At 38.0% G+C, this 24,866-nt stretch overlaps 3 protein-coding genes across 5 annotated transcripts in view; 1 reads left to right on the top strand and 2 right to left on the bottom strand.

Annotated features, from left to right (window-relative positions):
* Aps (diphosphoinositol polyphosphate phosphohydrolase 1 Aps) overlaps positions 1-15,457 on the bottom strand; it is a 23,330-nt gene extending 7,873 nt beyond the window's left edge. Inside the window, exons 1-3 of the mRNA XM_022064351.2 lie at positions 15,034-15,457; positions 4,855-5,010; positions 747-831 (exon numbers count right to left, since the gene is read on the bottom strand). Coding sequence (XP_021920043.1) covers positions 747-831; positions 4,855-5,010; positions 15,034-15,132 — 340 coding nt within the window. The 5' untranslated portion in view covers positions 15,133-15,457. The remainder of the gene's footprint in view (positions 1-746; positions 832-4,854; positions 5,011-15,033) is intronic.
* LOC110830008 (inositol hexakisphosphate kinase 1) lies at positions 15,357-24,866 on the top strand. Of its 3 annotated transcripts, none has more exons than XM_022064350.2 (7): positions 15,357-15,485; positions 15,895-16,023; positions 16,132-16,376; positions 16,645-16,850; positions 19,133-19,308; positions 20,292-20,547; positions 21,120-24,866. In XM_022064350.2, exons 2-7 carry the CDS (start codon positions 15,991-15,993, stop codon positions 21,605-21,607), a joined length of 1,404 nt encoding a protein of 467 aa, XP_021920042.1. In that variant the 5' UTR covers positions 15,357-15,485; positions 15,895-15,990; the 3' UTR covers positions 21,608-24,866. The 3 variants fall into 3 exon arrangements, with proteins under 3 accessions (XP_021920042.1, XP_021920041.1, XP_021920040.1); XM_022064349.2 differs by lacking the exon at positions 15,357-15,485 and adding an exon at positions 15,523-15,540; XM_022064348.2 differs by lacking the exon at positions 15,357-15,485 and having other exon boundaries at positions 15,683-16,023.
* Cc2d2a (Coiled-coil and C2 domain containing 2A) overlaps positions 21,033-24,866 on the bottom strand; it is a 45,841-nt gene continuing 42,007 nt past the window's right edge. The window contains exon 27 of the mRNA XM_022064344.2: positions 21,033-21,556. The gene's annotated coding sequence lies outside the window, so the exon portion shown is untranslated. The remainder of the gene's footprint in view (positions 21,557-24,866) is intronic.

Genomic DNA, 24,866 nt, shown 5'->3' with positions numbered 1-24,866 from the left:
TAATTCCACAGATCCACAATTCATCTAACTTACTGATGTTGTTACTTCTATCATTCCCTAATACCAAAATGTTGTTCATTAACACATTTCATTTCTCATCATTGCAGACATTTTGAATGGATGATGGAAGCAGAACCCACAAAAACCTTCTAAATATAACTCAGATATTTTCTCATGTTCCTCTAAAATTTCCCAGTTTTTGTTAGATATACTAACAATTACATCTGATGAGATGGGAAAGCTCACACACTAAGTGACTGACTGGAATTTGATAATCGAGTCAGAGATTGTAGCCTGAGTGTATTTCATCAAGGAATATGTTGTCTTTACAGAACTCACAGATTCACAAAAGAACGTGCACCAAAAATAAAATTTTGTATGTACTTTTCATCTTCCCAAGCAGCACTACATGCCTCACCCATCCTCCTGGTTTAATTGACCCAATAAAATATGGTGATGACTAATGCTTGTGAAACCACTCATTTTATCAATCATCCTGTCATTTAACATTTCTTAGGCCAGGACAAAGTACCTTCCTCAGTACTTGGTTCAAATGTAACTAAGTTTCACACCCTTGTAACATTATGCACACAGATTACAAATGGAAATGTAATACAGACATTCCTACAGTATGTGGACTGGCCATCCATGCCTCCTGACTTCAGTTTCTCTTCTGACTATTCATCTCAGATCTGTTATACTACAACACGAAACGTTTAACAGTCTTATGGTTCCATTACTCATACCCATGCTCTTGGCATCCTCCCATTCAGGTAGCTCCTCTGTCACAACGAGTACAAACACTTCCGTCCGGTGTTTCCGCTCACTGTTCTGAAACACGATATAACATCGATGTGATACATCACATGAAAGCAAGTAACACAATACATGAAATTTGAAAATAAACCTTGCTGAGTGGCAATATTCGTGTCTTCCAGTCAAGGAAGAAAATTGGTTGGCAGGGGTCTGCGCCCACGAAAATTTCTTGGAGGACTTTTGAAAAATCGTGTTAACAACAACACGTTCTGGGAATAAATTGTTGTCTACTTTCATAAAAATTCTAATATATGATGAGATCAGCAAGAACTATAAATTATTAATATATAATTTACCGATTCATTTATGATAATTTTTCCACCTAGTGTTAAGCTACAACTCGTCAGTCCGGTTAGCCAGTCACCGGGCTGAGATTCAAACCTGAACCTCCCGAATACGAAGCGAGAGGGCTAATAACTCCAGTGCGACATTTGGCGATTCATTTATCGTCTGAATGCGAGATGAATAAGTACAGGATCGAACGTAGTCTCTTGACATGAGTCCAAATAACCAGTGAGGAAAAGAATACTCCCACGCCTTTTAAAGGGAATGGAACAGGTGTTAAGTAAGACCTGAGTCGCAGGTACATATCACAACTTGACCAATAACTTTTAAGCGATAGTTACAATAACCCTCGCCCGACAGAAACCTGCAAAATACAAGTCTCATTCTAATTTAACCCGAGTTTGTGCCCCAATACTATATATAACCTAACGAACGGCAGTTAAGGGCCTCGGCACTTGACTGGCCGACCGGTCGCCCACTGCACTGCTCAAAAGCTGCCAGCCAGTTCCCATCACCTCAAGAAATTATAAATATTCTTAATTATAATTATTTACAGGTGGGTCATTCAAATTATTGGTGCCTACGCGCATTTACGGATGAAACTGAAATTTAAACCGTCTCGAAGTGCTGCATGTTACCAAATGTACTTATTGCATTTTAAGCTAAGAACTCCAAATAAAAACCCTATTATTGAGAAGGAGCACAAGAATTTTAATCAATTATTCATCGAATGCAACCACATACTGCATATTTACGGTGGTAGAAAGCAGACTGTACTTGGCTTTGAACTGCTACAGGAATGTCTGTTTAGTCTGTAAAGCTTCGTAGTGAAATGAATACACGTACCTTGCCCATCCCATCTCAAATTCGGTTGCCCCATTTGCTACAAATCTGTAGCAGGTTATTATAAAAATGTCGCTAGGGTTGTGTCGACTTCTTTCCACCCTTCGTCTAAAGCCCACATTTCCACTCCATACATCAGCTTGGACTCACATTCCATCTCATACACGTCTTCTAAAATCTTCCCCTTCATATTTGGTGCTCTTAACAGTAGCTACAAAGACCCGGTTTATTTCTTCCATTAATTTGTATTTCTATTAATGTTTAATCCAACCTCTTATACAGTCTAAGGTTTAAGTCTAAATAATTGGTACAGGCACTGAAGGCTACCCAAACCAGACTCGTACTTTCAATTTCCTACAATCGGTAATACCAACATGGCGGACGAACAAAATTATGGGTCTGGATCGACACTAGCGTCTCTTACTACAGGATCATAGCCTACGATGATGTACGGCAAATTTGGTATAGTCATTATTTGCATAATGTAATAACAACACAAAACAATTAAAACATTTTTGACTCGACCAGAATTCTATCCCGTGACCACTTGCATGTGTGTACCAGTACACAAAAAATAGTGAACAACGTTTAATATATTAATACAAGATTCTTTTGTGAAATGTATCATTAAGATTAAGGGCAAAAAGAGCGTTAAACACAATGAGGAAAGGACTAGAGAATAGAAATTATAATGGTCAGTTAACTCCATCTACACTGAACTTTTGTTAATTAGCGAGAACGCAAAAAGAATATTTCCCGTTAAATGCTTTGTCTTTACTCGTGTTAACTATTCTAGCCACAAACATATGGATCATGCAATTAAGATAATATGGCGCAGGAGACACACTAATCTCTGCATCGTTCTAATTTTGGCACGAACGTATATACCGCCGAAGCAAGCACATTTAACAGAAGAAGCTATACAGAATTCCACCGTTTAAAAGCAGGAAGTTGGCAAACTTATTTCAAAGCAAGTGGTAGTTTGTTCAAAAATAAATCCTTATCGACCTTGAACTGCAGGAAATGGCCCAGTTTTAAATATATTTACATAAATTATTTAAATATCTTGTCGTCTTCCACTTGTCCGACTCTGACGTTCAACGCTTCCAATTCGTCTGTGACCAACGCACGTCGAAATAAATAAGGCACTGCTTTGCATATTAAACGACATTTTATCCTACAAATAAACGGTGGCAACTAACGTGACGTGAAAAAGCTTCCGAGAACAACACTGCGACCTTGAATGTCCCAACCGGAAGAAACTAACGCAAATTAAACAGTCAACTTTAATGAGAACACCCGGTCACATCCACGGAAATTTGTTGCCTTGCAAATTAATTTACGTAGGTCTCGGGTCACAAAAGGTACGGACAAAGTTGTTCTTAAGTTTATTGATCTTTCTACCAACAGCTTTTGTCTGTCTCTCTCCAGTTTATTCACGGGGCGGCAAAACGGCGTACACAACTGATGATCTCGTGGCACACCACGTGTCTTTATGTATGTATTGAAAATGTGCACGGCTCGCCGTTTACCATTTCCAGCTGTGCATTTCGTACGCAGGAATGGTTTAACTTTGCAAGTAACGACGTCTTAAGCTCACACAAAACATCGCCCTTGGTTAGTTATCAACGCGAGTAGATCTGTATGCAGGAAGGAATGATACTGGATGATTCATCGCCCTGATGACGGAGGCAGTATGACCTCTGAAACGTTGGTAAACTTCTACCAGATTACACAGCTCAACAACCCAGAAGACAGAGATCTTCAATGATAATGGAGTCTACGGAAGGGGCCTGGAATGTTCGACAATTTGAGAATACAATGGGGTACTTACGAAAATGGGAAATACCCAAGAAGAAAGGTAATATACATTTCCTATTCTCAGGCCCTAACCTCACCGTAAAATGAACTTGTAACTCCGCTTGTAATGAGTCAAGCCAACTGAACATATTTATTGTAGAAGGGTGTGAGAGTGAGAATGGCCTGTCCCCTGACCGAACATGCCCTGAATTGTATTTCCTTGTCTCCTGATCCTCAGCGATGATAACGAACACAAACAGATGAACGCGGAAAATACCCATACCATAGACGGGGTCGATTAAATCCACATCTTCTGTGCTTCTATTGTAATTTGGTCTTGTGACGCTGGCCATATCATGAGAGAATGCAAATAAAGGTGTTTCAGAGTATGATATCAAAAATTTATGTATATTTTATAGAAGTAATTGTCGATTTCCATACCCTGAGTTTGTACCACTTTGTGCACCACAAATTCCACATGAATGGCCTGAGACCTGACTCCGGGCCTCTGCGGTAAAAAGGCAGGGGTGCAATCGCCTGAGCTCAGTATACTCCATAATTGGTTGTAGGCATAACTGCAAACACTTATATTGTGTTATTTTTTTTCAGTTTAACATTTAAAACGATATATTTAACCCCAGCTGTAAAACGCGGGGAGAGATTCCTATGTAACAAACTTTCATCGACCTCGTGCATTTACATGAAATTCCAGAAAATTAGTCGTGCAATGTTTAATAGTTACAAAATATTTTCGGTGTCATAAAAATCACGTCTTAAACACGGTCGTTTATTGCGCGGTGACGAGAAGAACTGAGGGACTTCTTGGCGCCCATGTTTTTCATTCATCATACATTTTAGAATATCATTCCATTTAAAACCATCAGATGTTTGTTCTCACTCCGTTTCTTAGATCGTGCCAAAGAATTTGACGAGATCGGAGGCCCTCTTGACATTTCGTTACACGCAGTGACGAGCCGTTAGCCCCACGTCCAATTTCGAGTTCACCCCTTGTCCGTCCAAGACTGTCTAAATACTTTTGTAAGTACTCTGTCCGACCGAACAAGACATTCCGTGGTGACAAAGGAGTCTTGTCCAAAAGTTTAAAGTTACCTCGAAAACTCCGAGGCAGCGGCCCAGCTTCCCGCATACGCCGGCCTCCTCGATAACTTCTCGGATAGCCGTGACGCTGGGCTCCTCATCAGGCTCGACGCCACCCCCGGGCACGATCCAGTGGTCCGGCCGTCGCGATGACGTCACCAGCAGCACCTGCATAGGACATACACAGGCAATGCATTTGCATGGGAATCCCCTAAGCAGATACAAGACACTCGAACCCCAAATACAATTACTAACGCCGTGCTGATTCGCAGGTAGAGACCAACCTTTCGGAGAAACAGTCTCCATTTTCTAGGCGAAAAATAGAGACAGTATGTTTCTCCGAAACAATGGTATAAATAACTATGGGAAAACTACCTGCTGCGGACCTTTACGGGCCACGCCATGTTGAAAATATTTACCTCAGATTTCGGTTCCAAACAGCAGTACAAGTCCTGCAGTCGAAGCCAGTCAAATGCGTTTTTAATTGCTAGTATACAATCGCTATCAATTTCCTAGAACTGGCTTCCACGCCAAGCAGTTTGCCGGTTACAATACCTATTCACTTGCGATTCTACACGGCGTCAAAACCCAGAATGTCGTACGAAAGTCAACTCTCTCAAACAAATTATTGTTGCTCGTGCTATTAAAATGTGTCTCTGCCCCTAAGCACTGAGCTATGAAGGACATCAAGTTACAACTCGGCGCACTGTAGACCTCGGTATTTGATGGAGGTTCGTACGCCCACACAGCTTCACGTGCCAGCCCAATGACTGCAGGCCCAGTGAATATGAAGCTGGACTATAGGCACAACAGTGGCGAAGATAAAATGTCTGCTTCTGGTAGAAGCCAAACCCCGACCGTCCAGTACACGGACAAAAAGTAAAGACTGTTAGAGCAAAAACCAAAATAAGCTGTGACAAAAGCTTGCCTCAATATTAATTTCTTCGTTTGGGGAGACATTTTAAATACCGTCAATATCGGCTCAATTTTTTTAATATCTTTGCTTCAATTTATTCTCCATGGCTGGATAAAATCTGTTGTTGGTGAAATCTGTACAATTTTGTTACATCTTAGTTTCCTTCCCTTGCGGTTCGCAAATCTCATGAATTGCATTTCAGTGTATAAAAGTAAAGATGAATCGCCCTGATGACGGAGGCAGTATGACCTCCGAAACGTTGGTAAACATCTACCATACTACACGGCGCAACAACCCAGAAGACAGAAATCTGTTATATGCGTTGCTGTGAAAACCTCAAATCATACAACGCATATAACACTCAGTTATTAGAATATACACACCTAATTAATCCCTTCCACGGAACGAACAAGGGATCTCATCAGATCTCTTCTGATCCGGATTTATTTGATGGTTGAGATTAGTAGAATAACCACGCTCTGCCACATCTCAGCTGCTGACTGCTATTTGTGGTGTTTCAACGACAGAAATCATGAATTTCTTGGCGGCGAAAGTAAGGTAGTCGACGTGGGCATAGCACAAGAATTTTCCATTTTCAATTCGTGTGTGCTAACTTTTACATCTGACAGCATCAAAGAGGATGTGACTGATGTCCAACGGTACGGCATAGCATAAAAACCCATTTTGTTTGTGTCAAAAACCTTAAGACTTGCGGAAAACGTGTACTGGACATAAAAGTGCATTACATTTTTCTACATTTGTTAGGAAAATGTTTCGCTCTAACGAATATTTAGGGAGTTATGAGCAGAAATACATGTAGGTCTTCATGTAAACTCTTGCCACTGTTGTCCGATTTTTACTAAAATTGGAATGTGTCATGAAGGTTTAGTATGATTCCCCATTTACATTTCCTTCAAATTTCGATCAACATTTCGTTTAGAATGCGCTAAAATATCATGGAATGGGATAACGGTTTCTAAATCAAACGTCTGACTCACACTGGCTATTGCACTATGAGGCATCGCTAAAAAAAATAGACAAAATCGGTGCACGCTCACAAATTCTGCAAGTTATCTTTAAATCCTGCTTCTGTTGATGTGCAACGTGGGAATCCATAACAAATTAAAGCGTATCCGGATTTATACACGACGACACCTTACATCTGTGCACAGTACCAAAATAAACTAATACTTTGTACCGCTCATAAAACACTGCCAAAACCGACGTTGCAGGCAGACATTTCGAAACACAAACACAGACATTCATTGCCTTCACATTTCCAGAGAAATAAATGTTATTTAGCATGAAATACGTTTCCCTTCATTCGCCTGATGATATATCACATAATAAACATTCTTTATACTATTATTATTAAATAAATATTCTTACTATTACTTTAATTTATTTGGGCTGTAACTCTCAGAACACAGAACCCGAAGGTTGGACATCGTTAATCCACAACCAGCCACTAGACAATCCTATACAGCTGTCAGGGATCGAACCCCGGTCGTCCAGTCTGTAGTCAGTCACTATACTGACTGCCAGTCAGAATTTTTCCTGTAGCCTCTGCGTCCAGACCGGGTCTGGGGCCCACCCAGACCCCTTTCCAAAGCGTATAGGGGACCTTTCCCTGGGGTAAAGCGCGCCATGACGTGACGCTATCTAGTGCCGAGATTAAGAATGAGTAGGAGGTACACCTTCTCTCCCCCCCAGACGCCAACATGACATATAGAGGGACAGCTTTAGTTTACTTTACAGCCAAAAACTGTCTGCGTTGAAACTTGGTCCATCGGTAATAAAGAGTTACTCTTCAGCAAATTGTTGAAGGAAGGCTAGATCCTCCTGTACTTAGCACAAAATAAAAATTACGTCCTCTCTCATAACAGTGGTATTACAAATGCACAATTATCAGTGAAATTTTTCAATGCCAGTCTGCTACGTTGCTGACTCGTTACCAGCGAACACAGACGTTCAAACGGTAATGTTCACCTTCGTTTTACTGTCGAACCTAGTCACACGTCTCGGTAAAGTCAGTGAAATTAAATTTCTCTTCAAATAAGGCAATCACGCTGATTACTTTTGCTAAACAGATGGCATAAACAATTCTAATTAATAGAAGGTACAGTAAAGCCAAACACAGAAGGATATTACACCACTTCCAATTTCGGGCTTCAAACATTTCAATGGAAAGCATAACCCCAGATGACAGACTAACCGATCTTGCAACCGTGCCAGAGAAGTTGCCTATTCGGCACGGCGTTGTTTGTCTCTTTCATAGTTTAAAAGGCGAAGAAACAGAATGCAATCGAGACACTGAACTAAAACTTTATTGTATCTGCTGACAATGACAGGTTCCGCGCTCGAAGGATAAACCAAAGGCCACGCATAGTTCAGGCTCGAATTTTAAACCGATTTTGATAACACCTATCGAAAGTCTAATGAGCTGAGCTAAGTGTTTATATGCGTACATCATGTTTCACTTCCTGTACAAGGGAACTAAACGAATGCCGAGACATTCTACAATATTCATAAAGTTTAGTCGCATCGTCTGTCAAGAAGCTCTTTTAAAGTAACTGTTTGTTTCCATGCTTATTGCACCCATTTTTGTTTACGGCCCTGAGAACGTACATCGTCAGTCCGGACAGCGAACGGACGCTCAGAACGCGCGTGAGAATGGAGATAAAATCCAACGATTTCGAGACTGCCTCTGACTGTAATAACCACAATAAGGACAGTCTTCAAAACATTGGATGTCAACTCCATTCCCACATGTCTGAAGACGTCATATTATTCAGTCGCAGTGAAAGCTTCAAGTTTTTATAAAGGTAATAAATCATTTCAGAAACCAGTTTCCTTCGTATTTAAATACACGCCATATCAGAAATTGGCCATATAAAAGACAATACATATTTTTCTTGCAGACGGTTGACTTAGGACAGTGTTACGCAACCTGTCTACACTCGCGGCACACTAAATATTGTCGAAGAGTCATGGCGGCACTCCAACCCCATTTTGCATATCGTAGATGGTTTATGGCACTGATTGGCAGCGACAACTTATTATAAATAGACCCCAACCGAAACATTTTCTATTTAATGTTAATAATTATCCATATTTATTATTATGTTATTTATTTTAAAAATGTTCATTTTTAGAAACAAAATATTTCCTACGTTTAATCCAAAATTTATTAACTGTGTGAACATTTAAACTTAACGATACTTATTCATATTTAAAACATGTATATTGCAGAAAAATACATAGAGTAGAAATAAAAGTAAAGGGGAGGTACACATGTTTTGCTGCAAAGGGGTTGTATTTTTTTCCAATTCCATTTAGTAGATTTTGTCTGTCCTCTGTCTGCCCGATCATAATAAAGAAAATGAAAATTGAGACAGAGCAAAAAAACAAGATTAACAATTATTTATCTCATTGTGGTTATAATTATAATATGGGGTGAAAATTTCGTGGAACACCTAGATGCCGCGGAACACCGGTTGAGCACCACTGACTTCGGACAATAAGCCTGCGGAACAATAGCAGCCTTAAGAGATTCAAAAATTTCTTATAGAACGCCTGGAGGCAATTTCCTAACTTGCCGGACATTTGGGGGGAAAAATACTGCCGGGGCCCAACCACGTGACCAAGCCAGAAAATATCCTACAATACCCCAGCAGCTCATCCGAGAAATAAATTTCTCTATACCTGCATTTTCCTACAGGTTTAGGACAATTGTTTTTACAATAGTTAATCTAAACTAGTGTTCTTCAACTGACACTCCATGGACTAGTGTACGATAGCAGATCCATTTACGCCCATCCGCAAATTCCAGTTACAGTTAACACATTACTACATGCGGAACAATTACTATCTGGGTCCACAATCCCACCCCTCTTTCACAGAATTTAAGGGTGTGGCCAGCAAGAGGGTGGAGTGTGGAGGAAGAGAGAGGGCAAAATAGTTTTGCGAACCCCGAGTCTTAACCTCAATTTCATATGCCTCATGGATATGTAAATTTTAATTGTAAATACCACACAAAGGCGAAAATTATTATACCATAATTAACCGCAATTAGACTTATTATTAGGCATAATAAGTAGGTCTGTAGACTCCACAAGACGAGACAGGAAACCGGTCTCCGGAACACTCGCTGGTGTTTCACACGACCATGAACCACGAACACCACGAACGTCACTAATGACGGGAAAATCGAAGAAACTGTTTTATTGAAAAGTCTAACAAAAAATTACAACCTTTTTTTCATCAAATAATATCATAAGATTTAATGCTGAGCAAAGATTGGTTTAAAATGACAACCAACCAACAGGTGTACAGATTATGAACTTGTCTAAACTATATCGTATCTGTCACTTCTTGAACCATTTTCATTAACCGCGTTTTCTGCTTTCCCTTATCACTAACAGTTAACGCCAAAATAATACCTAAACACGCCTTTTAGGTATTCATTTTCGGCTCGGTTAACCCTAGAAGTCACTATAACAGAATATCTGCACTACGTAGGGGATACGAAATTGCACAATTTATTGTGCAATTAATATATTCGTGTGGCGGCCTCTTAATGGAACAGGTTAAAGTAGGTTGAACGTGGAGGAGTAACCTACAATCGAGTTATGTATTTAATATGAAACACAGGCCACAGCACGGAGTATCTTGTGGAGTGTTTATTGTGAGTCACCGGAGCACGAGCGGACAAGCAGAAAGACAATCAAGTATAAAAATACAACTGTGAATTACAAGCAAAGTCAACACGGAAGAACGACTACATATAACTCCGAAGTGGATGTAAGACCTATGTTCACCACCCTAAACCCACCAGTAAGAAAGAATATAATGGAAGCACGCATTCTCTGGAGAAACCAACATGTTCAAATCACAGCCCAAACCAGGGAAAGTTACAGGACCCCACCAGTCTTAAAGGATTCGTTTCCAAGAAAGAGGAATTAAGTCTTTTGTGTTCGATACAGTGACATGCTGAGTAACAGACTAAAGCCAGAAATCTGACGAAAACGACGCAGATTACCTTAAAAATTAGTACCTGAGGTTCTCACGGTAGTGAGAACAAATGACTGTAGCACCGTTTAGTTTGGTAGAAATTTACCTTGCTGCCTCCATCATCAGGGCGGCTCATCGCCCTGATGATGGGACCATCTTTATACTTTCAAAAGGTGTTCTAGTCATCGATACTCCTCGGCCTTATGTGACCGACTACCTGCTCAAAGTATCGAAACCATCGACAACCTGAAATCTGAAATCTAACATTCACATACTTAGGGTCACCCGATTTCCACCTTCCTAAATCTCCAGTGATATTTAAAACACTGCATTTATGGGTTTCGTATGATTCTCACTGTAAACACGGTTTCTTTCCTTTGGTAGAACTAACAAGCTGATCTTGGTGAATGATGAATAACTTGTGTTCTCTTTGCGGTATGACTGAATTCTTAAATGTTATTTAGGTGCGTTTTGGCTTCAAATGGTTAGATTTTACTTACATTCGTAGACTAAAGACTCGAATGTTAGCTTGGCTATAAATGACTGGGAGCATGTGAAAGAATGTGTTTGTTGTTTCTTTAATGGTACTATCCCAGACAGCATCGCCTGGCATCGAGAAAACAAAAAGAGAAATCTCAGTCACGACAGCTCGTTTTCGAAACTAAACCTGAATCCGATAACTCCAAATACGAACTAGTTCTAACCGCTACAACGTGGTATTCGGTCCATGATAAATCCCCTAATCCCCCTAAAAATATTGTCGCCCTATCTTAAGTAACCTGTGAAAAAGATTCTAGTAAGTTAAATATACGAAGCCACACGAGTCACGCAAGGGACAGCAAAGAACCACGACTTACAAACTCAGGCAGTGAAAATATGAAGGGCGTAACAGCACATCTTGTTTGGCAACTGTTAATTATTTCTGGGCCTGTGTCAGTTTATGTAAGCCTAATAGCAACAGAACAAGAAGACAAGGTATTTCACGAGAAATAGGATTGTTCAGGTGCCAGCCCGGCGGCTTCTAATATTAGACGCCACGACGAAGGACATAACAATAACCATAGCAACACGACGGACACCAATCAATTTTTTGTCGTTCCCATAACAGCTGAAAAAGCAGGGCACAGTTATCCCTGTGCTGGAGTGAAGAGACAAAACTCCGAAAATTCTAGGCGCCACAATTGGATCACCTCCTTCCCAGGTCCAAATATTTTCCTCAGTATTTCGTTCTCAAACACTTTTTTGTAATTTATGTTTTCCCCTTAGAATAAGAAACCAGATTTCAAACAACAGATAAAATAAAAGTTTTGTATATTTTAGTATTTGGGTTATGTTTGCTATTCATCAAACTGGAGAGAATGAATGAAGAAACTCGGTATTTTTCTAACCATTGAGTTTTATATAATGTTCTGTCAATACCTCAACTGATGAATGATTCTATAGATCTACACTCCACACTCTGGCTGCAAGATTTAGTAAGCTGACTTGTTACTACAACGCTAATCTAATTTAAATTAAAAAATAACACAAAATCAACATCACTACATGGTAGCTGTAGTAACATTATTTCTTACATATTAACTGTGGGAAGGACCACTGAATGGATTCTATCTGAGTTATGCAAGTGTCTTTCCTGGTACTTCTGAGTAACTTCTGAACTTCTAATTTAAAAAAGGACTTTGTTTTTAATCATGGCGAGGGGTAAAATCCATGGAACCCCAATTCCATGGAACAAAGTTTGAGTTTAATATTTATAGTTGCACCACTGGGAAAGATTAAATCAATAAAGTACACAACAAACATATGTTGGATTTATGTTAATTAAATGCCTGTGACACCAACAACACATGACGATATTGAAACAGCTAAGTTAATACAGTCAGCAATTCTGCAACCCAACAGCTGCTAAATGTCTGGCAATCCAAAAACATATGGTATAATGTGTTGTTTAGTTTTCTTTATGGCATATGATTTGTAGTTCAGGAACTTACAAAGAGCAAACAAAATGTGTTACCACATTTGAACTTTATTCATCACAGTGCTACAACCGATTTATTCTTGAGTTAACGCAAATTTCTTTTAACACAGGTCATGGTAGAATGACGGTGAATAAAGTTGAAAGTTTATGGAAAGAAGCAGCCATAATCTATTTCAAAGAACTACCCCAGAATTTGTCTACTGAGACTGTGTCAAACCACAAAACCTCGGTCAGGATAGTCACCAAACCAAGACTTAACCCACTGTTCGCGTTAATTAACGCAATGAGAATAAAACGGGGATGAAAAGAAAAACATATAGATAGCCGCCCCTACATCCTTCCTTCTCTTTCCAATATCAACTGCTTAAGTAGCCAAGTTTCAATAAATGTGTTGTATTCTGTGTTTAATCCACGTGGCCATTGACAGATAGCAGCACGAACAGCCGATCTAAGACATGACAGAATGGCGAATACAGTTCACACGACCAACAATGATAAATTGCAGATTCAGCAGTACATGTCAGTGATGGGTGGCACAACAAATAGTTCACACAGATGGCAACACGATGTTTATGATGTCACAAGACCCTTCCTCACGACTTTGAGCATCCGTCACATCAGTGTTACCGACTGTAGGAAATTAATAAGCACTGGTCTGGACCAGCCCCAAACAGAAGAGGTTCAATGTCAAATTTAATGGAAATCAAATCAGCCGTTCGAGTTAATACATAGCAAAACATGTAGTTCGTACGTCCACCAACAAATGGCAGCACGATCTCGTCGGTAGGCCGCGACAGACAGACACGAACGGGGCCATAAGCTGTTCTTCGCTCACGCTAAAGCGTGACGACGCCTAAAAATTTCAAAAGTGTATGTTCAACTGCCATACAGTACAAAATTTCCCCATAAATGAGATAAAAATCCTGAATGTTACAAGCTTGTTATAACTATTATATTAATGCTGAAAAAAATACAACTTCTATCGGACTGGTGGCAGGCTCTTTTGAACACAGTAAAGAACCATGAGATTCCATAAAATATGGAAAAATTCTTGATTAGCTGAGCTTCCCAAAGGAATCTGCTCTACTAGAGACTAGAAGGTTGTCTACACAAACTGGCGTTAAGTGTTTACATGTATAGTTTACAACCACATGTTCCGCTTCAAGGTCATCATGCCACATGTATCAAACGGTTCTACTTAAACATGATACAGGCTCTTCTCCATAGGCTTTAGATGCTATGCCCAACCCAGCCACAATTTACAGTAGCACAAAGAATACAAAATATATTGAAGTATTAATGAAACGCCAACCATATTAAAGTACGTCGAACGAAATTAACATGTACTAATGTGTAAAGAAGTTGCCATCCCTTTCAAGCTGAAGAAATGAACTATTACTTAACTGCGTGTTTAAACTGTAAACAAAACTAGAAATAAGTCAAAACTTGCATCGTATTAATTAACGCGACTATTTTGAACTTTGTAAGCTGTATAACTTGGCTGATAACTGACCAATGTAGCTGATAACATTCGCTACAGTTTAACACCTTCGTATTTCACTATTATAAATTAGCATCCCAATACAACTAAATCACCAAATAAGCCATTTAACACCACTAAGGTCATTACAGTCTGCTTCCACCCGAAAATTGGATATTCCTCCATGGCCTACTTCCTTGGACACCAGCTTCCATCCAAAAGCTACAAATTAATTCGAAAAAATACTGAGGTCTGTAGGAAAACCAAAATCCCCACCCTTAATGCCAATTTACTTTTGTCGCTGCCGAGATGTGAATTGGTCCAGAGTCTGTCGATAACAGCAACATACCGAGAAAAGAAAGCTTCTTTATATCCAAAACAAAGTTAAAGTACAGGTTCTTCACATCTGTTACGTATTTACATCATGATTACCTTGTGTATGCAATAAAACAATACAATAAATACTGTCCATAAAACATGACAATAAGGGTCTTGGACTCCGTACCTTATTTATAATCACAATTTGCATAGCAATGTCACAGTTGTCACTTGTAATACCACGATCACAATCATTGGACTGGCAATTTAAAATGTACTTGCAGCGATCGGTGAACCGGTACAAACACCAGGCTTTACGGCATGCGTTACACGCGTGTTTCTCAAGCAAGCAAGCAAACAAACATGCCGTCTTCCTACAACAATCTGCAACACCTTTTCTTGTTTACTTCAACAATAACAAAGCAAAAGCTAATAAACAATATAACGAAGAATTTGAGCTACAATAATTAATCTCCTGCTACATACCTCTTTCTCCAGTTCACTTTTTACGCAGATACAAGCTGCCCGTCTACGATAGCCTTCTTCATCATATATTCGGGTTGAATTAGGCTTCTCTTTCACCATGGTATTCAAAATTTCGGTTATCCCATACACGAAACAAATATGAAACTGAACAAATTTTACTTCCACAAAAATACTTAATATCCGGCAAGTTCTCACCGCTGTAGCATCTTGTCGCCCGCCATAATGACTTACTTTATTGTGTTTTGTAAACTTAATGCCCTTTAGGCAAATACATTCGTTAATCACAGACCGCTAAACGTTACAAAAATTATCAATCAGAAGAACGAGCACTGAAATCAGCACTCTTTATCCAAGACTACGAAGACACCACTACACTATCGTCCATGTTGGTTGCTTGCTGGTTGTGAATGAAATGAACAGTCGATCAGCTGGCCAGGCTATCCGCGATCAAGGTGGGAAAGTCAAGTTGAATATAATTATCATTTCAAAGTGATAAGGCTAATACAGGTAGTTTAACATCAATATCACTATGTATACTCTATAGTTAAATTCAATAATAAGTATATATTTTGGAACAGAAAAGACAATTATTTTATTTAATGTGATAGTTATCACAAAAAGTGACTTTAGCATATTCATTGGATTACGTATACCAGCAGACGTCGTGTTAATAAATGTTATATTAGTGACTTTACCAGAAAATAGTAATGCTTTTTAAACATAATTTGTTAATACATACATTTTATACGTTTTGTTGACTCTTGTGAAGTTAAAAAGCGAATAGTACTCTGGATGTTCTTCCATGTTATTAGTATTTCAAATGAACTTATTGATTTTTTGCACGTTCCATCTACTGCTCAGACTGACTACTTTAGACCATTTCGAACTGAGTGTAACTTGAACTGCGATTTTTATACAGTCAGGATAGATATTCTCTCATACATGGTATCGTAGCCGATGGAATCTTCGTCAGAAAACAACTACTTTCATGTAAGTAACATTTTTTTTAAAATAAAGCTTTTATAACTGTCACCATGTTTTTTAAAAATGATTCAAAAGGAATGATCAGTGTGTTGTCATAGCTAAAATGTGTTCCAGCTGGAGCCCTTCATACACCAAGTTGGAGGACATTCATCAATGCTCTGTTTGGACCAAGCAACTGTATGCAAACCACTTGTTCCTAGAGAACTCCAGTTCTATGAGACTCTACCTGACTCTGTGCGCAGATTTATTCCAAAATTTTATGGTGTAGTTAAAGTTCGTGTTGTACAAGAAGAAGGATATGTCACTCTCATTGCCACACCACCTGAATGCTACAAACCAATACATGCCAATGACAAAAGGTAGGTTTATAGGTTTATTATACTAATAGTATACCAGTTATATTTCGTTAAACAATTCAGTTACTGCTGTGGGCACTTACCGAGAATGTTTCCTCACAGGAACACTTGAAGTGGAACTTCGAGATCCCACCTCATCCATGGGCTTGAAACTTTAATAGTGTGAAGTCTGTAAGGCAGCATTCCTGGTAAGTGTTTACAGACATTTTGTGTTCCGTGAGTGATAACTTAAACAAAAACTCTTTAGTCATAGACTTGTTCTGATCCGCAGCAGCAGAATTCGTATGCGCCGCTCTGGTAGTATTGAAGTTGACAGCAATGTCAAAGGATTATTTCATGAAGACCAGTCTGAAGCGGGAACTTCTGGAAATATGGGAACCAGAAAGGAGATGGCACTCAATCCATGGGTTCTTAAGTGCCATCGAACACAACTGCAGGAGCTCGTGGCTAATATACATGCTGACAGTTCTGAACCAAGTATCCTTTTATTCAATTCTAGAAGTAATCAGATGACCATACATTCATATTCTTGTAACCTCTGATACAGCTGAAGGTAGTATAAGAAGGAGATAGTTTATTCCAGGAATTTATCTTACTTTGTACCTTCTAAGTATATAGCAAAGAGATAGCTGTCTTCTGGGATGTTGTACCATGTAGTCTGGTAGATACTGATTGCCTCCATCAGCAGGGTGATAAGTAAAATGCACCTGAAAAATTTGGGGCAGATAATAAGAGTAGGTTGGACAAGACCAGTGGGAGAGAGAAGGAAGGAAGAGAGCCAATGGCAAAAGGAGGGGACCTCCGCAAGGTCCCAACATTCTGTGAACAGCTTACTCATCATCCTGATGATGGATGGCAGTAAACTTCTCTGAAATGTCAGTCAGTATTTACCAGACTACACAATGTAACATCCAGAAGACAGCCATCTTCATACTTGGTGAGATTTAAGGTTTTCATGGCAGTGAATATAAAGAGGTTGTTTTTTGGGTTGTTGCACAGTTGTAGGTAGAAGTTTACCAACATTTCAAAGGTGCTGATTCAGGACATAATCCAATAGCTGGGTAATGTTATGTCTGTTTTTAACCTTGAGATTCTATAAAAAGAGGTATTCTTTATGTTAGCTGAATTGGTGTGAATAGCAGCTACTTAAAGAAGACCCTCTACAAAGTTTAGTACATTGTAAAAAATAAATCTAACACTTAACAGGAGACCTTGAAACAAATTTACATATGTAATTGTATATCCTTTAGTGGAAGTATATCTTATTTGTGGTGATAACATCCATCCACTTTGAAGCATATGAATTTGTTAGTCATGCCTTAATAACCATTCCTTAGACTTTTATGTGCTGAATAGTGATTAGCAAGACACAAGAACCACCTGAAAACTAATCTATGCAACAGCATCATACTGTAAAGAAATTAAAGGTAAAAATATCCCAATGCTGAAGCATACAGGGAGTATTAGATCATTGGTTCTCATTATGGTGATTGATAGTAGTCTCCTGGGTTGTCACGCCATGTAGGTGGGTACCAATATTTTGAAGGAACATATTGCCTCTGTCTTCGGGGCTGAACATGGAGGCAGTATTTTCCTTTGAAGTGTTAGTATCTACCTGCAAATCTACACAACATCACAACTCAGACCAACATCACCATGCACAGGGATGTGCAAATAAAGCTCCATATATTTTAGATTAGTGTTTCTCAACCTTTGGGCTGCATGCTACCCCTCTGATGTGTTCTGTGCAACTGGTATACAATTTTGCAATATTATATCATATTTTATGAAAAAAACATTCATCCAAAGAATATATTTAATTTTAAGAGATTAGTTAATAAAGTAACAAATTTGTTAAGTAATATTTATTATTGATTAATATGTAGATTGTTGTGAGGGAAATTTATTAGCATTGTAATAAACTCCAATGACTATTCAATAAATTATCATTTACAGTCCAGTGGCCCTCAAGTTGATAAGAAAGGGTGAATGTGATCCCACATCTGGAAAAGGTTGAGAACTCATGATGTAAGTGCTCTAAATCAAGAAAGCTAACAGAACAGACAATTTTCTTAATGTACTCATTAGAAATACAAGTCAAATATGGTTAGATCAAACTGTCTAGATTGCCACATAATTGGATCCTATTTTCCATTCCAGTATAAACACAACTTACAATTCGAGAGCCACAATAAAATGACAGGTATAAAAATGTTTTAGAGTTATAATATTTAAAAAATCTCCTCTGTAAGTCAGTTTATTTCATAAAATATAACTCTGAATTACGGACACTCGTTTTTTATGACCAACTAATTCCTCTCAACCCTCTTTCCCTCCACATATTTGATTTTATGCTCACAGCAGAGTAATGTTTTCAAGCATTTTGTCTTTGTGATGCAGTGATTAACCATATCACCTGGTTTGTCTCCTTGTGGTAAATTTTCCCATGTTCATACAATAATCTCAAACAGCCATGCAGATACAGAATAAAGTTACTTGGAAAATAAAAGTACTTTATATTTCATTAACTATCTGTGAGACACATGTCTTGTGCTATGCAAAAGAAAGTAATGTAGATTTAATTCTGCTTTACACAGAAGTAATTTTTCAGGCAGAAAATTTTAAAAACTACAGTTCACTGTAATTATTTACTTTAATTTTAAACCCACTATCACAGAGGAACTGTTTCTCTTTGTGTCTACTTGGAACAGAAATTTTGCTTTTCAAAGCAGGAATGTATACCTTAACTTTTGATACAGATTTTATTCTGCTAGAAAACCTCACATGTAAATTTACATTTCCGTGCATTCTTGATCTGAAAATGGGAACTCGACAGTATGGTGATGCAGCGAGTCTCACCAAGAAGCAGAGCAAGATGTTCAAAGTTGTGAGCACCACATCTGGAAAACTGGGTGTCCGCATTGGAGGAATGCAGGTTTTAAAATTTTCTGAATTGAACACGGGAATGTGAACAAATCAGTCATTGACAACTGACCTCACAAGCTACTTTCAGTGTTAAGTGGTTTATCACAGTAAACTGGTGCTTCTGCGGTTTAGTACATACAATTTTATAACTGGTGAAAATAAGTCATTATTACAGGAAATATTAAAATGTCTGGGTTTCTTTACACATACCTTCAGTGATCTGAATTGTTTTAGAATGTGTTCCTCTTCACTCTGCGTAATCTATTTCTCAAGTGCATACATTAGCACATTAGCCTATATATATTATGAACGGATGTGGGAGAGAAGCAATAAACTATTCTGAGGTACTATTCCAGGATTTGCCTGAGGATAACAAAAGAAACCTCAGAATAGCCAGCTTCTAGGTGAAGAATCAAACCAAGGACTTCTTATATGTGAAGTAGGAGTGCTAATCACTCAACTGAAGTGTTCCATAATTGAATCTTGTCTTGAAAAATGTTAATGCAGTGTGTTTTATGTGTGATTTCTGGTTTTACTCAGTCCCTTCAGTCAGATACTGGGTAGAACCTTAAAAAGGCCATGACCATTTTCTTGCACATCCTTCCTAAATCATCACTCACAGTTTAATTAATTAAGATGCCACTGAATTACAAAATGATGTAAATGGATAAGTGGTAAGCACTCTTGCTTCATGTCTGGAATATCCCACATTTGATTCTCTACCTGGAGGCCTGCTAACCTCAAGAGGTATACTGTGGTTTTTCTCACTCCCTCCAGGCAAGTGCTAGACTACCTTATAGGCCATAAGTGCTTCCTTCCTTTCATTCCCAATTTATTATTCACAACATTGGTGCAAGTAGCCATATTGTTGAAGCACCTTTAAACCCACTACTAAACTCCCATTTGACACTACATAATTAGAGAAACTACTCTTAAATAAACCTAGAACACACATTAAACAGCCCAAGACAAATTTTTCCCTTGTCTTAATAGGTGTATCAAGTTACCTCACAGCGTTTCCTATGTCGCAATAAATTCTATGGGCGCAGCTTGTCGGTGGCAGGGTTCCAACAGGCTTTGCGTCAGTTCTTACACAACGGGATCAAGCTCAGATCAGACGTCCTGCCTCCACTCATACGACGTCTAGAGGAGCTTGTGTATGTTCTGGGGCAACAGGATGCTGTACGTTTCTACACCACTTCATTGCTTCTTCTTTATGAGGGGGATGACTTTCACAGTGGCACCTCAAGTAAGTGATAATGCAAGGATGATGGGGTATAAGATACTGCATATTATTAATAACAACTTATATTATGGTTTTTATTGTTTTTTCTAAGGCCTCAAATTCTCCAGAATGACAGTAATGATGCTTATCTAGAAGTAAATGTAAAGTAAATTAAGTAAATATCTTGTCCTATAATAATTAATATTAGAAGAAACCTGTAATAATATAAAAATTGCTCATAAATCTTTTGAAAATTTGGGAGAGTGGGGATGAGAGGAACATATATATTTTTCTGCACAACCTGAAGAGAGTCCTAAGAGTAGACGACTAGATGTGAAGATAATATTAAAACAGATATTAAAGAAAAAGGTTGTGAACATATGAAATTAATTATAACAGAATAGGATCAAAAGGTGAGCTTTTGTGAGGATGATTACAAACCCTTGGGTTCTACAGTAGGGATCTTCTTGATCAGCCTGATAACTATAAAATGCCCAAAGGACACCCTGTTCTATGTAGTCAGTTATTACAGCATAGCGTTTTTATTTTATTTACCCACATATTTGTACTTTCACAAACATTTTGTTGTTTCTTAGGTACAGTTTATGACTTTGACAAGGCACGAGTAAAAAGTTTACAGCAGGACAGCCAAGTATCTCTCTCAACTCACGATCATGATGAAGGCTTAATGAGAAATGACTGTATGGGAGGACGGCTTAGCAGGCGAAGTTCGAGTGCAGAAACTCTATCAGCTATGCTTGATCAGTCATTCGACTGCTTTCTATCAGCTCCAGAGAACTCACACAAATCACCCACAGGAACATACCATCGTCGTAGTAGCAGCACTGCCACTTGTGAAGACATCAAAGTGAATTCACCATCTTCATTTGAAGCAACCTCTGTACCTTCATCTCCATTACTGACTCCAGAGCCACTCGTTGATGTTAGGATAATTGATTTTGCCCATTCGACCCACAAAGGTTTGGGTGATCCTGTGCTCTACTCAGGTCCTGATCGTGGATTCCTCTTTGGTCTGGAAAACATGATTGCTCTTTTAAAAGGAATTGATAGAGACCATGGCTGAGACAAATTTATTGTTCTAGGATACCAGTGGAAGATTATGTGGATTAATCCATCTCTTCTCCTCCATAAATGGAAAGGCCATAGCATTGTTAATTTTATACACAAGCCATTGTTACTAATAAATACTGGGCTACTATCATGCAATATAGATTGTTTATAATATATAAACTAAGAAAAGAACACAAAAAATAGATTTAGGAATCCTCTCCAAGGTCATACAGCTTTAAGCAATAAAGTGTGGCAAGGCCTGTATTGTATGTGGCAGTTTGAAGCATCAGCTGCAATGCCAATGAATGCTAGGATCCTGTATAGAGTATATAATAACATGCTGTACAGTATTAAGAGTATTTCTGTGTAAGCAATAATGCAGCAGGCTTCTAAATGTATATGTCGGTTCTTGTAATGTGTCTTGTATGATAAGCATTAACTTCATGGATGCATTCTCCTACATGTAATTAATGTACATCCATTATATAGATTACTGGAAATAAATTTTGTTTTAGGCACAATTAAATGGAGCCATTTAATACCAGAATATTTCCTTTTGGCATTGTTAATTGTTTTGATAACAAAGATATAGACTTTTTGAGGATAACTCCATCTCTCTCTGATGTTACAAAATGGCTACCATAAATTAACCCATTTACATTCTCACAATTTTAATGACCTGCCAATGTTATCATTCTGCATTTTGGAGTTCATAAAATATTAGCATGATCCAAACACCCAACTTCATAGATGATGATGTATACTACTACTTACTACTACTGCTGCTGCTGCTGTCATTAAAATAAACCTCCTATATCACCAAATGCAGAATATCCAAACAAAAACTGAGGAACCCAACACTGGGTTGTACTGGTCAGAACTCTTGCTGATTGTAGTGTGACTGGACTGTGACATAATGTGGTTCTGTAGGTGACTACATAATGTTTCAAAGGAAAATGAAGATGGAGACAATACCTTTCGCCAAAATGTTGGTTACCACCTACAAGACCACAGAATATCACCACTCAGACAACAATGACTGACATATTTACCACTGTGAGAAACTTGTCACCCTTCTTTTGTATTGTAAAGGTTGAAGGTTGAAATATGAGCCATGAGACTGGCTATCTTGAGGGTTTTCGCTTGATCCTGCCAAGTGAATTCCACAATAGTTCTTTAAAGAAAATCACTGTCTCTTCCTCTCACATCCCTAATAATCACCCTACCAGATCATTTTTAATGATAAGTAATCCCAGCAGTTGATATGGTGTTCTAATACAGTCAAATGAGAAATTAATACAATTAAAGACATAAAGAGTTACATGTCCTTATGTGCTACAATTTTGTGCTTTACACCTTGCAGAAGACATTGCAAAAGGTTAACCTTAAGGCAAACTGAGCCTTCAAAATGTTATGTCTTTCTGTACAGACAGTGGACAATGACATCTTAATATCTTACAGTTAAAACACATCACATATAAATATGTATCACATTGTTCAAATGGCAAAGAGAAGGCTGTTTTGCACACACTGAGCTTTGGAAGTATCAGACAAAGAATGGAATTCTTACAATGAATTAAGATATTAAGACATGGTAAAATTAAAAACTCTTACATTATGTAGATGTTTGTCATTTAAGTCCACTGCATCATGATACTATCTCAGACCAGTAAATCCTTCCTTACTACATATGCTCTTTGTCTTTCTCTTCCTCTGTTTGTTTGTACCTCTCTTTATTGCATTGTCTCTCTGTCTTCTGTTCTTGCTTTGTGAAATTTTGTACCAAAGTTATACCATAAGTAGTTTTCCAGGCTCAGCTTTTCTAACTCTTTATTCCACGTAATAACACTCTGACAGAACTTTGAAGTCATGAGGTGAGACGATGATGTCGATACCCATGCCTTTGGCGCAAGATCTTATGCGCAAACGCATCAGTAACCTAATCTAACCTAACCTATCTCAACTCAATCAGAGCTGATGTCTGTCGGTACAAATTTCATAACCAAATAATTATGACAGCAGCAAATGAAAATTCGTCTGGATGTTATGCTATAAGGTAACTAACCCAAAAACATAGATATGCAAAAAAAGTTTCCCAGTTTGTGAGGGACATACTTTCAAAATGCCTAATATGGGGCAGTATGCCTCTGTAAAAGTTATTATATGCCCACATTAATGTACAGATCACAAACTCAGACATGAATTAAGGCATATATGAGCAGCAGAGATGAAAATCTAAAGAGAAGACAATAAGAAGCAAAATAATTAGATTTAAAAGATAAATTCCCTTCAGTCTTCACCAACAAAAAGTATTAATTTAAAACAAAATACTGTGTTAAGCAGCTAGAACTATATTTCTATTAAACAACTAAGGAAGGTAAACTCTTCAGAAAGAAACCTTTCCGTGAAAGAGTGAAGACTCCCATATGTGGTCTTTCAGAGACTGCTCTTATGCCTACAGAATTACAATGTACAGCAGATGTGGTTCTATGCAATTGTAATGTGTGAGCTTTACAAAAGCAACATTTGTATTCACTTCACTGCGACAGCACAGAAAAATTGGTTTACTTACTTGACTGACCATGTGTAAATCGTGTAACAATATGAAAAGCTGGTACTCACAATTAGCAAGGCTCTGATAATCTAAAAAATGGAATCAATTCTTATTACATCAAATTTAGAACTTCTGCCTAATTAAGTATACTATAACAGACTTTCACTACCATCTTACAGAACAAACATGACTGGTACAGCCCAAAATGAGTAAACAACAATATGAAATTTTAATCTGTATGAATGGTAACTTTGGAAGTACCAGTAACACATTTTTGATGCTACTGTAAACAAATCATGATAAGCAGCACTGCATAGAAGAGGCGATCATTCTGCGCAGTTTTTTGTTTAATACATATGGTTTAAAAGATATGTGTATTTATTTTGTAAGTACAAAATAACTGAATCACAGCACATCCTCCTATTGTACCAATACAAAGTATTATAGATATGGGTAAAATGTTGTACCATATCCCGCCCCACAGTTTACACTCTTGTTTTAAAGTATTAACACGTAAAAATAAATAAATAAAAGAATAATTATGGCTGCAGGATTAAAATGTACAAATGTTAAATATCCATACACTTTGTAATGCCATATACTCTGTTAATATGTATATAATTGTTGACACTTGAGCCAAATATCAATGTATTAAAAATAAATTTTACCAAACATAGGCTTTTGCAGTTAACTTAATCAATAAATGTTATATTCTGGA

The sequence above is a fragment of the Zootermopsis nevadensis genome, unplaced genomic scaffold, assembly GCF_977971745.1.
Source record: "Zootermopsis nevadensis isolate Lab colony 2312 unplaced genomic scaffold, Znev_1.0 Znev_ptg000028l, whole genome shotgun sequence".
Classification (NCBI taxonomy): Eukaryota; Metazoa; Arthropoda; class Insecta; order Blattodea; family Termopsidae; genus Zootermopsis; species Zootermopsis nevadensis.
Note: the sequence above shows the minus strand (reverse complement) of the source record. Positions and strands in the feature narration are given on the sequence as shown.